A 15,028-nucleotide genomic window follows, 5' to 3' on the forward strand; every position below is an offset into this window, starting at 1 on the left:
GAACAAAATTAAAAGCAATATACTTGAGATTTCCAATAGAATTTTTCATTAAAATATTTTAAAAAATACACCTTTTAGAAATGGATCATCGAATAAGGGTTGTTTGGGAAGTGTCATTTTAGCACACCTTTTATCTTGTTACATTTTTTGGGTCACATCACATCTCTAATTTTTTTGCATATTTTTTCGTAGAAAATAAAAAGGTATACTTGTTTATCTGTTTTAGGTCACATTATATCTCGATTTTTTGCACATTTTTTCATAAAATGTAAAAAAATATATTTATTTAAGACTTTCCAAATAACCACTAAGGCCTCGTTTGGGAAATAATAGTTTTAGCCTAAAAATCAAAAATTTACTAAAAAAATAAAAAAGCCTATAACTTATACCAAAATGTCAAATATTCTCTTTTCTCGTTACTTTTTGCACATCTTTTCATAAAAAACTAAAAAGTCATTCCAAATATACAACTTTTTTTTTTACCTCATATTTTGGTAAAAAAGTCAGAAAGTTACTAAAATAGCATATTCCCAAATGAGGCCTAAGTTGATATTAAAAAAATTAACTTTTTATAATGTCATAAAATAATTTAAATATGATTTTTCAGAAATTCTTTTTAATTTAAAAAATTACAACAAAATATTAAATAGAATAAAAATAATTTCTTACAAAAATAAAAGTATTTGAATAAAAAAAGGGTAAGAAGAAAATTTTATATGGTATTTTTACTTAATCTTAAAATGATTCTAGATGAATGATAAAATTATTACCTATAAACCTCTGTTTTTTTTTTAATAAAAATAAAGTTTAAAGAACCATTACTTTTAATATTAAAAAAAACGTTTCTTTCTAATTTGTTTTAGCAAAAGTCACTTTTTAACAATTTGAGCCAAAAATATTTTTATTCTTTATTTTAATTTGTTTAATTGACAATTGAGATTAAAAAAAATTAACAATCCACCATATTTGGCAAGTATTAAAAAAGTCTAGATAAACTATAAATTATCACTTGTAATTCCCTTTTTTTTATTATAAAAAATAAATTTCACCAACCATCACTTTTAAACACCCCCGCCCAAAAAAAAAGAGTTTATTTGTATTTGATTTTAGCATAAGTCACTTCTTAGCTATTTAAGCTAAAAATATTTTTATTTTTTCAATTGTTTAATTGACAATTGAGATAATAAAAAATAAAATAAAAAATCAACGCCCTCCCCCCAAAAAAAAGTTTATTTGTATTTGATTTTAGCAAAAGTCACTTAGCTATTTAAGCCAAAAATATTTTTATTTTTTCAATTTGTTTAATTGACAATTGAGATAATAAAAAATAAAATAAAAAATCAACAGAATCCACTACGTTTGACAAGTGCTGAAAAAGTTTTTTTTTTTTTTTTTTTTTGTCTTTTGTTAAAAAAAATTATATTAAAAAATATTATTGTTCAAGTCCTTATAGTTTAAAATAGTATAAATTTTTTTATAAAATTTAAAATCAGAAAATAAATTTATTTTTAATAGCAATTAATAATTTGAACACATGTATTTAAAATAAATTTTATTTAGACCAATAATATAATGACACATGTGAATATTTATCTCATTTCAATGGTAATAATATAATTTGAAGAAAAATTTAAATTTGAAATTTTATTTTATAATTTAATAAATGATGCATTATTTAAGGAATGAATATTGATCTCATTCCAATTATAGTAACATAATTTAAGTAAGAATTCAAATTTGAAATTTTATTTTAAGAATATAAAATTAATTTATAGACCAATCATATAGTGACACATATTAACAAAAATTAAACAAAATCAAAAAAATAAGAAAAGAGAATTGCAACTTTCAACCTTAATGAGATGACAACGTTTTACAATTATAATAGTATATAGATATAGATAAATCACGGGATAAATCATTATTTAAAACTTATAAATTATGGGATGAATCGTTATAATTTTAAATTTATATTAATGGATTGCTTTCCATATTTAGTGCCCCTCAAATTTAAATTTTGAAATGGATTAGTATACTTTTCCATTTTATTTTATATATTTGATATATTTTCCATTTAAAAGTCATAAACGAAGGAATATTAATTTTTTTTCTTGAATGAGAGCTATAGAAGATTTTTTTTAATTATTTAAAATCAAAAAATTAGAAATTTTAGTTTGATATATTGAAATTTCCACAATGCTTGTGGTTAAAAACCTCATTTTGCTTATATAGGCCTCCTGTGACAACTAGGTTAAAAGCTAACTTATTGGTTATTTGGTTTTTCTAGTTTATATTATTTCTCTACTTTTTGTCCGTTTTAAAAAATAAAATCAAATCAAAAAGTCAACTTTTACCTGTTTTCCAAAATAGGCCATAATATAGGGGTGATCGCAAATTGCGCTAGGTCAGGTGGCATCCCATCCGTCATCTGCCATTCATTCGAAACTAGACATATTGAAAAAAATCAATCTGCATCTGTCCACCGGTTGGCAGATACAGATTGAATGGGCTGTATGGATTGACGGATGGATGAGATCGGTTTGGCGGTTTAAACTTTACAAATTTTGGACATTTTTTCAAATTATAATTCATTAGGTTTACAATCTCCAATAACTAGTAATTTGAAAAAATACGTATTATAATAGGCCATGGCACCTCACATGCATATTTTTATATTGTTTTCTATTTTCACAAAAATATATATTTTATTATTTCTGCTCTATATTGTTACTTGTTAACAATTCCCTTTTATTTTTGTTTTGAATTTCATCTACGGGCGGATCGGATTTATGTGAGTGCGAGATGGTTGATACGCCATCCGAACCATATTAGCGAATTTTGAAAAATTTCATCCATATCCATTCGCCAAAAGACATACATTCGTCCAAAATCAGTCAGGTTAGATCGGATCGGTCGGGTTGAATGTGTTGGACAGATCTATGATCACCCCTAATATAATATATAGATTATGTAATTATCATGATATGCAGTATTTAATGATTTCTCATAAAATAATTATGATAAAATCAAAAAGAAAGATTTTTTAATTAGTCCAATTTAATTTCTAATAAACCATTTAGTCATGCAGCTATTTAAAAAATCAAAAATCTCAACTTTAGATTTAACTTAAAAAAATGGAAACTAAATCTATATTTTAGGAGAAAATCACTCTCCTTTGAATACTTACCCCATTTAATTAGGGACATTCGGTTCATAAATCCAAAGTTAAATTTTCTTTGTCCAAAGATACACCCGCTAAACAATAATGTCCAGAAAGACAAGTTACTACAAAATAACCAAACTAATCATGTATATATAGATATGGTTATATAGTTTACACTCATTTCAAACGGTCCAACAGTCTAATTTTAAATTTTTTTGGTCCATAAATCTACGGCCAAAATCAATCTATCCATAAGGACAAGCTTTTAGTAAATGACCAAATTACCCATTCTTCCCGTTGTAGAGTCAAACATTATATAGCCTATGTTTGGGAAGGCAAGTTGAGGCTAAATTAGCCACATCCCGACAAAAAAGGCTAATGTGGCCACATGGAGACAAAACAGAAATCACGGGCAAGTTCAAACCCTTATTGGGGTAAATTTACCAAAATACTCTCACTCTCCTCTCCTCCTTCTTCGTGCCCCTTATTTTGCATCAAAGAAAGAGAAGAAGGAAAAAAACAAAAAATAACTCCATGGAAACTACACCAGAATTCTTCCAAGGTGGGTACCAATTCACACCCGAAAAGCGACACTCCGACACTAAGTCCGCCTTCGCAGCCGATCATTTCGTCGTCGAGGACCTCCTTGACTTCCCCAGCGACGACGCTATCCTCGTCGCCAATGGCGGCACGTTCGACAATGTCACCGTAACCTCCACTGACTCCTCCACCGTCACCGTCGTCAACAGCTGCAACTCCTCCATCTGCGGCTGTGAGCCTCACTTCTCCGGTGACTTGGGTTGCCGGAGCTTTGCCGATGCTCAATTCTCTAACGACCTCTGCGTGCTGGTAATTTCATGAGTTCACGCAAAAAAATATATATATATATATACTTAGGGCTAAATTTTGAATAAAAATATTTATTTAATTTTTTATAGAATTTTTTTCATGAAATATGGAAACAAATTAATGTATACAAATAAAAAGAAATTACAAAAACGTAAATTAAAAAAAAAATCGACAAAAATACGCCTCATTCAAAAAAAAAAAATAGCATTTGTCACGTAATTTACAAATAAATAAAATACATAAAAATCTATTTTTGAAAAATAAAAAAAAGTTATTGTATACCAATAAAAATAACAAAGAAAAAAAACATAAATTAAAGAACAAGAACTAATTAATATATAAAAAAAGAAAGATGACAAAAAAATAAATTTTTTTAAAAAAAACATCAAAATATGCCAAATCCAAACCCAACAAAGAAAAAAAAACAAAAAACAAAACAAAACAATTTTGGTCCAATTACGCAGCTGACGTGGGGGACCATCCAAATTGGTTGACATGTAAAACACATGTGAAGGGCAGTTTGATAATTTATTATGAAGACATCTCATCAAAAAAATTAAAAAGTCAAAAAAATCACAAAATTCTTTTCAAATTAAACTTTTTAGTCTCAAACTAAAATAATTAAAAAATAAATAAATAAGTCAACCCACTTTCCAAACGGAGGCATAACAATCTATTGAAGTCCATTCAACAAAGCCCATTCTCTCTCTCTCTCTCTCAAAATTTCAAAACACCAATTGTTGAGTTCTGCTCCGATGCTCAGATCCGAATTGAAGACGTCGTCTCGTTCCGGCGACGGAGATGTTAGATCAGCGCCGTCGGGTTCCCTGCGATTCCGCCACTGTCGTCTTGCTTCCTCATCTCTCTCTCTCGTTTCCGACGCCGCCTCAACTCTTTATACTCATCTATTGGTGGCTCCGCTAGATCTAAGAAGATCTGACCACCGTAGGCCCACACACATCCGTCGCAATGGCCAGATCTGAAAATATCAGATTAAAGGGGTTTGAAGCTTCAGTACATATCTCGGCGGTGAATCCGTCATCGCTTCTATGATACGGGAGTGGATCAATGGCAGCGTAGCTATATCCTTACCTCATCACCTCAGATTTTTCGATCAGGTTGAAGAGCAAGTGGCTTCGTCGTTTCAGAGCTCGTCCGTCAACTCCTTCGTAGCTACGTCTTCCACGCCATCCTTCAAGATCTCAATTACTTACTACAACTACCCCTATCGGTCTCTACTATTTACTCTGTTTCAAAGCTACCTACCTATATGTAAGATTGTAAAAATGGCCCGCGGCCCGTGGGCGGGCCGAAGCCCACCCGTGGAACAGTGTGGGCTCAGTCCGTTTGGGCACGAGCCCTGCTCGAGAACTTAGGTCTGGGCTTAGACTATCATTTTGAAATCTGATTCACTTGGCCCGGCCCATCAGCCCAATTAAGGCCTGGCTCGCCTGAGACCTAGTGTTTTTTTTAGTGGAAAATAAAAAAAAAAAATTAGTAGAAAAAATATAAAACAAAAAAATGTTCAGGCTGGCCGAAGCTCGAGCCCATGCCCAGGCCCAGCCCGCCCAAGGCCCAAATACCCCCTGGGCCTGGGTCTAATTTTTTGGACCATGGGTTGGGCCAACCGGGCCCAAATTTGGCAGGAGCCCGCGAGGCCTGACATGGGTCGGTCCGGGCCAAGTTTACACCCCTACTTATATACTATTTAGCAACAACTTTTTTATAATGGTTTTTTTTGAGTAAATTACATTTACCTCTCTTGAGGTTTCCGACAAATACAGGGACCTCCCATGTGGTTTGCATAATTGCAATAACCCCCTCACCTGACAATGTCAAGATTTTTCCATTCCGTCTATTTTGCACAAACGACGTTAGTATTCAATAGAAAATGACCATGTTATCCTTGCTTTTGGTTGTGAAAAGACCAAAAAGCCCTTTGTTCACAAAATCCCTAATCAGGTTACATTCACAATACAAATCGAATTCTTTAAACAGAGAGAGAGAGACAATAGTAAGAATGTGAAGCAAGGTTGATCTGTGTGAAGAAGAAGAAGAAGAAGAAGAAGCTGTTCGATTTTGGACCGATCATCGTTACCAGTGCACAATGTAAACGAGTTTCATCGGTGAGAAGTTGTTGTTACGGCTTCCAGGTAAGATTACGAACTCTGTAAGCTTCGAATATGATTAATTTGAGTTAATAATTTTCGTTTTTTTTTTTTTTTTCCATCTTTTTTCTTACAAATTTGTTTCTATTCTATGTTTGATTTAATGAAATGTATGTGAAAAGGGGTTTCTTCGAAAATATATATTTAGGGTTTATATTTTATTTGCAAAATTTCTGATTGGAAAAAAGGAATTTGTTGAATATTACTATAATAATAGTGTAATGTAGGGATTTAATATAAATTTCTGATTTTTTGGATTTTATTTATGAGATTTTTGTTTACATGTTTAGGGCTTTTTGGATTTTATTTATTCGAAGCTTACATGTTTAGTTCTTTTATTTGATTTGCAAAATTTTTGATTGGAAAAAAGGAATTTGTTGAAAATTTGTGAATTTCTGATTTTTTGGGTGTTATTCATGAGATGTCTGTTTAGGATGAATTTCTGTTTTTTGGGGTTTTACTTATGATTGTTTAATATTAGTATAATTATAGTGTAATTTAGGGATTTCTTCATGTTTTCATATTTTCTTCAGTTAATTGTATAAGCTTGCTTATTTTATTAGGGCTTTTCTTTATTTTTTCTTCTTTCCTACAATTAATTGTTGAGTATAGTACATGTTAGGAATTAATTGGTACGTCATTATAATCACAGTATGGCTGCATTTCCTTATTTTGATTTAATCATCAACTACAAAGGGAAAGTGGGAAGAGTGTATGATGTGGACCCAAATATGCATTGCTACATTGATGCCTTGAAGGATGTAACTGCAACAGTTCTCTCTCACGTTTCTTGTAGTGAAGCAATAGCAATCACATTGCATTGTGATATGCCTGGTACTGACACAAAAAGATTAATAGAAAATGATCTTGATGTACTAGACATGTTTTATGTGCAAGGTAGGAGTAAAACAATTAACTTGTATGTAGACATAGCATATTCTATTGGAATGGAATGAGTAATGGTGGACTTAAAAGTGATGTTGGAAATGAAAATGGTAGAGGTGGAAATCATGGAGTAGATGCTGTAGATGTAGAGCAAGACTACCATACTATAGAAGTAGATGAAGAGTACCATAAGGACAATGTTTATGGGTTTAGTGATGAGGATAGGGATTGGAATGCAATTGCTGAGGATGAAAACCAATTAGATGGCAATGAGATTTTAAGTGATGATGATAATAAGTGCTCAAGTGAAGATGATGATGCTGAACTTAGTGATTACCAATCTGGTGATAATGAAGTGGCATATTCTACTACTGATGATGATTATGATGATGAAGCAGACTGTCTAGATGATGAATAGATGAGGTTTCCAGCCATGAAGTATGATGGTACCTAAAATGGGAAAGAGCCATATATAAATCAAGATGGAGAAGTTGTATTGGAAGAAGGGATGATTTTTCCAGAAGTGAATACTTTCAGGGCTACATTGAGGGACTATACAGTGCAAACTGGTTTCAAGATAGTAAGAGACAAAAATGAGAAGTCTAGAGTAATAGCCCATTGTGTTGCTGAGGGCAGCCCATTATGTTGCTGAGGGCTGCCCTTGGAGAATTCATGCATCTCCACTTCCAGATAGGATCACCTACAAGATTAAAACCTTAGTACCCACTCACACATATAGCAGAATGAACACAAACACTGAAGCTACATCAGCTTGGATTGTTAAAAAAATGGTTGAAAGTTTTAAGGACAATCCACACATGGGCTTAGATACTATGCAAGTGAAACTAAATAAAATGTTTGGGATTGAGGCTTTAAGAATGCAACTGTATAGAGCCAGAAAGAGGTGCAAGGAGGAGCAGGAGGGTGATCACGGGAGCCAATATGTGTTGTTGCCAACATATGCTAAGGAAATCAACAAAACAAACCCTGGTAGAGTGGTGGTCATAAATTATGACCTACCCTCTACCCTAGTCTCAGAAGATGAAGAAGAACCAGACCTTACCATTCCTCAGTATCCATTGTTCTAAAGAATTTTCATATCATTTGATGCAATGAAAGCAGGGTTCATTAATGGATGTAAGCCATTCATAGGGGTAGATGGTTGTCACTCGAAGGGTCCCTATGGTGGTGTTTTAATTTCAGTAGTTGCCTTAGTTGGAAATAATGGCTTGTTTCCATTGGCATTGGCAGTAGTAGAGGGTGAATGCAAGGACAGTTGGCCTTTTTTTTTGCACAACTTGAGAACAATCATAGAAGAGGCACTACCTTCTAGACCATGGACCATCATGTCTGATCAACAAAAGGTACTTTACTGACATATTCAACAACTACTTTACTTACATAATTATGCTTGATTCTCGAATTTTAAACTGCTAATGGTTACTAATGTTTCATTGTTTTTGTATACAGGGCCTTGACAAGATTGTGAGCAACATTATACCAGAGGCAACTCATAGAAGATGTTGCATGCACTTATATAACACTTTCAGAGCCAAATTTCCTGGTTTAATTTTGAGGAAACAATTTTGAAAGGCAGCAAGGGCCTACAATCAGATGGAGTGTGATCAGGCTATGCAAGCCATTAAGGACCTAAACAATGATGCTTTCATTTGGTTGCAGAAGGTTCCAAGAGTGATCACATCACAAATAATTCAACAATTGGTTAGGAACTTTGAGAACTCAGCCAATTTTAACTATGTTAGAGGGCATAAGGTACAAGTTGATGGGTAAGTTTCAGATGATGTACCAAAAGGCAATGCAATGGAAATCTAATGTGACATTGAATATGAAGAAACAGCTTGAGGTCACACTGAAATGGTCAAGAACTTGCACAGTTGAGTATACAGGAGGCAATGAGTATGAGGTGAAGGATAATGAGGGGCTTAATCACATTGCCCATATTGGGGCTATGACTTGTGTATGTAGACAGTGGGAAATATCTGGTCTTCCATGCAAGCATGTTGTGGCTGCAATTTCTCACAGTAGGTTAAACATAGAAGATTTTGTCCACCCTTACTATTCTAAGGCAACTTACTTAAGAGCCAATGGTGGAATGATACATCCCATCTTATACCATAGCATGTGGACACTTATACCTAGGGACCTTGTACAACCCCCACCTCTGAAAAGATTGCCAAAAAGGCCAAGGACTTCATGAGCCACCAGTTGGAACAAGTCAAAGCACAAGGTCTAGTACCTTGAGATGCAAATGGTGCATGCAATTTGGACACAACAAGAGAACTTGCCAAAGAGGTCCAGTCAGGGGTGGAGTATCTACTGCTGGTAAGGGCAGTGGCACATCCAGTGGTAGAGGCAATGCTAAAACTACTGGTAGGGGTAGTGGCAGATCTGTGAGTAGGGGCAAAAGTAGAGGCAATTCAAGTGGGAGAGGTAGTTCAGCTGAAAGGGGAAATGCAAGTGGTAGAGGCAATTCAAGTGGAAGGGACAGTTCAGCTGGAAGGGGAAATACAACTACAAGAGGAAGTTCAACTGGGAATGGAAGTTCAAGTAGGAGAGGCAAGGGCAAGGCCAAGCATGCACAAGTAAGTTTTTTCTATTTGTTTTGCCTTTTCATTTGTGATATTTATATATTTTGTCTATCCATTTATGATATTGATATGCATATTTATTACCTTACTTTGGTTTTCAATTTAGGATATTCCAAGAGGGACCCCTCCAATGCCTACTCAGTGTGTGACACAGGTCACACAACATCATGTTAGTTATGAACTTAGTTATGAAGCTACAATGAAATTATTTTCTTATTTTTTCACTTGCATGAATCCAACATTGCATTTTTGTTTATTTGTTTGTTTGTTTGACTTTTTTTTTGTGCAGATGACTTAGCTAAGCTATTGATATTTTGGGTACAAGGATTAACATAGGTTGAAGGTATAAAATATATGTTTCTTAACTGTATAGTTAGTGAGGATCATGTTCCACTTTTTTGTATTTTTGTAGTAGACATGCAATGCTAAGAATAACAATCTGATGATGTGGCCATTTTTTTTTTTTTTGTAGTGGCCATGAAGTATTTTATAAATACTCATTTTGGGAATGTAGATGATGCAATTGCATAGACTTGACAAATATGGTCCATGGAATGTTGCCACTTTTGTTTTTTGGTAGTGGCAATGAAGTATTTTATAAATACTCATTTTGGGAATGTAGATAATGTAATTGCATAGACTTGACAAATATGATCTATGGAATGATGTAACGGAACAAATCTGATAGGAATGGTGTAAGTAAACTAATTGAACATATTTGAGAACAATCATGATGTAATTAAATAGTCCTACTTGATGTTTAGATGATGGAATGGAATGGTCTTTATGTTTACAGGTTATTATGTTAGTCAAATTAGATGTGCATATTTACATAACGCTGAAATAACTTCATCATATTTATATATGGTCCATTACAAAACATATTGCATTACAAAACATAAGGTCTATTACAAAATATTACAAAACCTTACATAAGGTCCATTATAAAACATTAGGTAAATCATTACCATTACATTTTGAGAGCAACCATTAGGGAAATCAAACATAAAACAACATTCATGATCATTATTATCTTCATAAACCCCATGTTTGCTTCAAGTACTTGCATCCTTGTTTGCATAGCCCCCATTGGGTTCATTAAATTCATTCCATGACTTTCTTCTTCATAGGATGAAGTGTGTCTGTTAACAGTTGCTTAAGTGTCTTCCATCATCATTTCTCCTCCAACAGATGAGTTTACTAGTTTGCACCAGTCCCAAAATGCCCATTTCCCATTTGGGCATAAATAATACAATTTGCCTCTTTTTTTTTCAGATTCAGTGACTTTAATTGTTGCTTTTCTCCCACAGTAGCAGAGCTTGCTTTTGTATTTCATCACCGCTCCTCCATTACTCGATGATGACATATCCATCCAATGAACCTACATTCATGAAATGTGAGAGTTATAATGCATTTTCAGAACATATATTGCATTTTGTTGTTGTTGTGCTTTATTTCTGAATAATGGGACATACTTGTGTTGGATGTTTGATGTTTGTGCTTTATTTGTCCAGAATGATTCATGATGTTTGTGCTTTGTGCTTTGAAATTATTATTATTATTTTTTTGGACTAGTTAGTTGTTATTCACATGCAATTTTTTATTTTATTTTAAAATAGTTCATGTGAGTGGGAACATACTAGTGTTGTGCTTGGACCTCTATTATCTCCTTTTTGTTGTTCTTCAATTTTGGATGCCTCTGTAATTTTCCCTCTTTCACTTGGATTTGTTGAAGCTGAAGAACTCTACCATTTGGTATATATAGATGGGTTGAGGGCATTATGGGCATTTTCTTGTTTACATTTGATTACATCAGCAGGGTCTATTAGGTGTATAAACGGCTATCAAATTTTTGGAGAATCTCGACATTGTCAGGTAAAGTGAGGGGGTTACTGTAATTATTCAAACCACAGGTGAGGTCCCTGTATTTGTTAAAAACCTCAGGGGAGGTAAATGTAATTTACCCTCTTTTTTTTGGGGCGGGGTTGTGAAAAGAGAATGAGCAAGAAACAAAGCACTTGAAAGTCCTAAGAGAAATAAAAATGAGGTATCGTTTCTTTCCAATAGATCTTCTCGACCACATCTCCATATTTACCTCCATCAATGGTGTTAGCGGCCTCTTCCATGTCGCATCTCCTTACTTTCTCCAAGTTCATGATCCTGAGGTACCAAACATGTGAAATCAAAGTAATCTACACACACATTGATACATAAAAATGCATATCCAATATATGTATATCATAATTTGACAAATGTATTTACAGTCATTGAATTGAATGGTTGTGTCCTCACTCTATCTTCAACATCCTCGATTTCCTTCTACTTTCTTCTTCTTCTTATGGAGTAATGGTGATTTTGGCACTGTGTTTCATGCATTTGAATTGAACATCAATTTTCATTTGAAACAGATAGTGGTTGGTGGAAAGAGAGATAGAGAGAAAGATCAGATCTGTTGTTCAATTGATTTTCAACAGATAAAACAAAAGATCAGGCCTGTTTCAATATGACAGATCAAATCTATTTAAGCAGATAAAAAAGTTTATATAGATGAAAAATTAGACAAATAAAATTTGAACAAATAGCCATGATTTTAGTTAAATGATGTTTAAAACATTGAACATATAGCCATTGTTGAGAATTTGAAGTAGGACCTCTCTCTTTATCTATCTATCTATCTTTGTATGTGATACTGATGGGCACTCAAGAAGGCCCAGCCCACTGCTCAGGGTCCAGCTCACAGTAGGGCCCAACTCATGACCTAGGTATTAAAGCCTAGTAACTCTGAGATGCCAATGATGGGCCAGGACCAATAGCATTCACACATTTATCAGGTAGGAAATTAACCATGAAAGCAGACAAAGATCCTGCAAAGTTATTGTACCCATACATCAGCCATTTAATAAGGCCACTATAGCATTAAATGCAACAAGACCCCTCACGTCGAAGTATGCAGAATCACTATGAACGATGTCAACTAGGCTATAGACTTTCGGCTGACAAGACAGCTTGGAATGGACAAGGAAATGATGAGCAAAAGATATAAAGAAGCTTTTGATATGCGTTAGAGATTAAGTTTTCATCCCATTTTTCTCTCTCTAAAAACAATTACTATTTACCTTAACCTAACTTGTTCGTTGGAGTGTTCGTTAAGGGACTACTTCCCCCTTTGGACCTTTTTGTAGGCATGCATCAAGGATTCATGAACTAACAAACTCGTTTAAGACGTGGGCTAGTCCGTCCGATACGCTATTGATATTGTAACATCATCAATATGCATAAGAACAATTTGAACAAATAAGGAAAAAAATTGAACAGATAGTTAAAAAATTAAACAAATAGGGTAAAAAAAAATTGAACAAATAGAAAAAAATTAAACAGATAGGGGAAAATTTTTATTAGATAGGAAAATTTTTTAATAGATAAGAAAATGTTTTCAATAGATAAGAAAAAATTTGAACAGATAGGGGAAAAAATTTTAATAAATAAGAAAATATTTTGAATAGATAAGAAAAAGTTTGAACAGATAGGAAAAGTTTTGAACAAATAGTCAACGAAAGTCAACAGATAAATTAAGAATAAAATTATAAACAAAATGTCTTTTAAAACAAACAAAAGGACATCTCACCAAACTATTTCACAAATAATGGACCTCTCACTAACAAAAAATATCGTATAGACCTAATGTTTTATACTATCATTCGCTTGGACTTTTCAACAAGTATCCTTATTTCAAACCCTAATATTCCCAGTCCTTTCTCTTTACTCTCTCTTTTCTCTTTACTCTATCTCTCACTCTCTCTCCCTTACACATTCGTTGTAGTTGCATAATATTGCCGCCATGATCGGCGGCATTAGCAAGAGTCTACCAGCATCAACCAAAACATGAGATAAGAGCTTAGATCGCTTATTGAGAGAACCATGGTGATCCTCCGTTAAGTCCATGGCCTCTAACTTCACAAGAACCATTTTTCGGCGATGCAACAAAGATTCCAACACCAAATCCATGACTGCCGCGACCACCACTGTCATCGCTAACACCTCCGTTGCTACTGCTGCTCTCTCTCTCTCTCTCTCTCTCTTCTCCTCTTCTCTTCATCCTCCATCTTCGTCAAACTTCATAGATCTTCCTCGATCGTAGATCGGAGTATAACCGATCTTCTCACACCAATCTTCACCGGTCTTCCCCGATCATATATATATATATATATATGCGTGTGTGTGTATATGTATTCATGATTTCATATATATATATATATACATATGTACCAAGTAGTTGTTAATCAATGCTTTATGTTAAAGCAAATAGCCTCTATAATAGCTGATATGGACCGTGCAATACTTCATGTGAACTTTCTTGGAACTATTTGGTGGCTATTGTATATGCCCAATAAAAATTTATGTTTTCATACTTATGTATATATTTGTATATGTATGTGACATTCTTGTGTTCATATATATATTTATGTATGTATGTATATATCTCTCTCTGTAAGTTGCTTTGAATGTTGTTTGAGAAGATCATAAATTCCTATGTTGTAGAGTTTTTTTTTTTTTTTTGGGTAGTTGCTGTTGTTATTGTTGAATTGATAGTGGAATGTAGTTTTTTTTTGTTGTTAAAGATCTGTTCAAAATTTGAACAGATAAAAAATTAAAAATATAATTTAGGGAAAAAAATGATAGAATTTCAATAGAAAAGGAAAACTATTTGAACAGATAGTTAAGAAATTAAATAGATAAAAAATAATTTGAACGGATATATTTATATTTGAACATTTAGTCAAAAACAGATAAATTAAGAGATAAAATTAAAAACAAAATATCCTCCTAAACAATAAAAAGAACTTTTCACCAAATTATTTCACAAATGGTAGACCTTTCACTAACAAAAAATATTCACTGGACCGAATGTTTTATACTCTCTTTAAATCGAATGTTTCAACTATTTTCTCTTATTTTTAAAATGTGTCATCCTAATTTATATTTTTATCTTATTTTTTATAAAAAAAAAATAAAATTTTACTATTCTCAATCCAATTCACGAGACCCTTTCACTAATCCTATATATGTTTCCAATTTTAATTAGGGCTGAGTAAGGAATTTGTGAAATCTGTAATCCGATCCGATCCAGTCCAATCCGGTAGATTTAGATTGGTTTTTTGAATCCATGATTTGGTTCCAGATTAAAAAATTAAAAATTCGTAGTCCACGGATCGGTTCCGAATTGAACCCCACAATTCCGAATTGAAACCGATCTAAACCGTATACAAATAACCTATATTTATACTATACACCCTCTTGCATAGTATCTTCTATTATTCCATATAAAATTTAAACTCAAACCTAAACCCACATAA

At 33.1% G+C, this 15,028-nt stretch overlaps 2 protein-coding genes across 5 annotated transcripts; both read left to right on the plus strand.

Moving 5' to 3' along the window:
- The first annotated feature begins 4,720 nt into the window (after positions 1 to 4,720).
- Positions 4,721 to 10,437, plus strand: LOC114279881 (uncharacterized). Of its 4 annotated transcripts, none has more exons than XM_082877928.1 (5): positions 4,732 to 8,429; positions 8,536 to 9,668; positions 9,781 to 9,843; positions 9,964 to 10,017; positions 10,147 to 10,437. In XM_082877928.1, the coding sequence occupies exons 2-4, from the start codon at positions 9,342 to 9,344 to the stop codon at positions 9,970 to 9,972; spliced, it is 399 nt and encodes a 132-aa protein (XP_082734054.1). In that variant the 5' UTR covers positions 4,732 to 8,429; positions 8,536 to 9,341; the 3' UTR covers positions 9,973 to 10,017; positions 10,147 to 10,437. The 4 variants fall into 3 exon arrangements, with proteins under 4 accessions (XP_082734055.1, XP_082734054.1, XP_082734056.1 ...); XM_082877929.1 differs by having other exon boundaries at positions 4,721 to 8,429; positions 9,964 to 10,437; XM_082877927.1 differs by having other exon boundaries at positions 9,964 to 10,437.
- LOC145795808 (uncharacterized) lies at positions 7,854 to 9,283 on the plus strand. The gene is made up of 5 exons (XM_082880713.1): positions 7,854 to 8,055; positions 8,188 to 8,429; positions 8,536 to 8,571; positions 8,659 to 8,838; positions 8,924 to 9,283. Exons 1-5 carry the CDS (start codon positions 7,854 to 7,856, stop codon positions 9,281 to 9,283), a joined length of 1,020 nt encoding a protein of 339 aa, XP_082736839.1.
- Positions 10,438 to 15,028: the final 4,591 nt, after the last annotated feature.

Source organism: Camellia sinensis, chromosome 7, assembly GCF_055761805.1.
Source record: "Camellia sinensis isolate YWXY chromosome 7, ASM5576180v1, whole genome shotgun sequence".
Classification (NCBI taxonomy): domain Eukaryota; kingdom Viridiplantae; phylum Streptophyta; class Magnoliopsida; order Ericales; family Theaceae; genus Camellia; species Camellia sinensis.

Bases quoted from the DNA above. Each gene is read 5' to 3' on its own strand.
- LOC145795808 (XM_082880713.1), top strand. From the start codon at position 7,854: ATGGTTGAAAGTTTTAAGGACAATCCACACATGGGCTTAGATACTATG. The intron at 8,430-8,535 runs GTACTTTACTGA...TTTTGTATACAG, and splicing joins TCATGTCTGATCAACAAAAG to GGCCTTGACAAGATTGTGAG. The intron at 8,572-8,658 runs GCAACTCATAGA...CAATTTTGAAAG, and splicing joins TGAGCAACATTATACCAGAG to GCAGCAAGGGCCTACAATCA.
- LOC114279881 (XM_082877927.1), top strand. From the start codon at position 9,342: ATGCAATTTGGACACAACAAGAGAACTTGCCAAAGAGGTCCAGTCAGG. The intron at 9,669-9,780 runs GTAAGTTTTTTC...TTTTCAATTTAG, and splicing joins GCAAGGCCAAGCATGCACAA to GATATTCCAAGAGGGACCCC.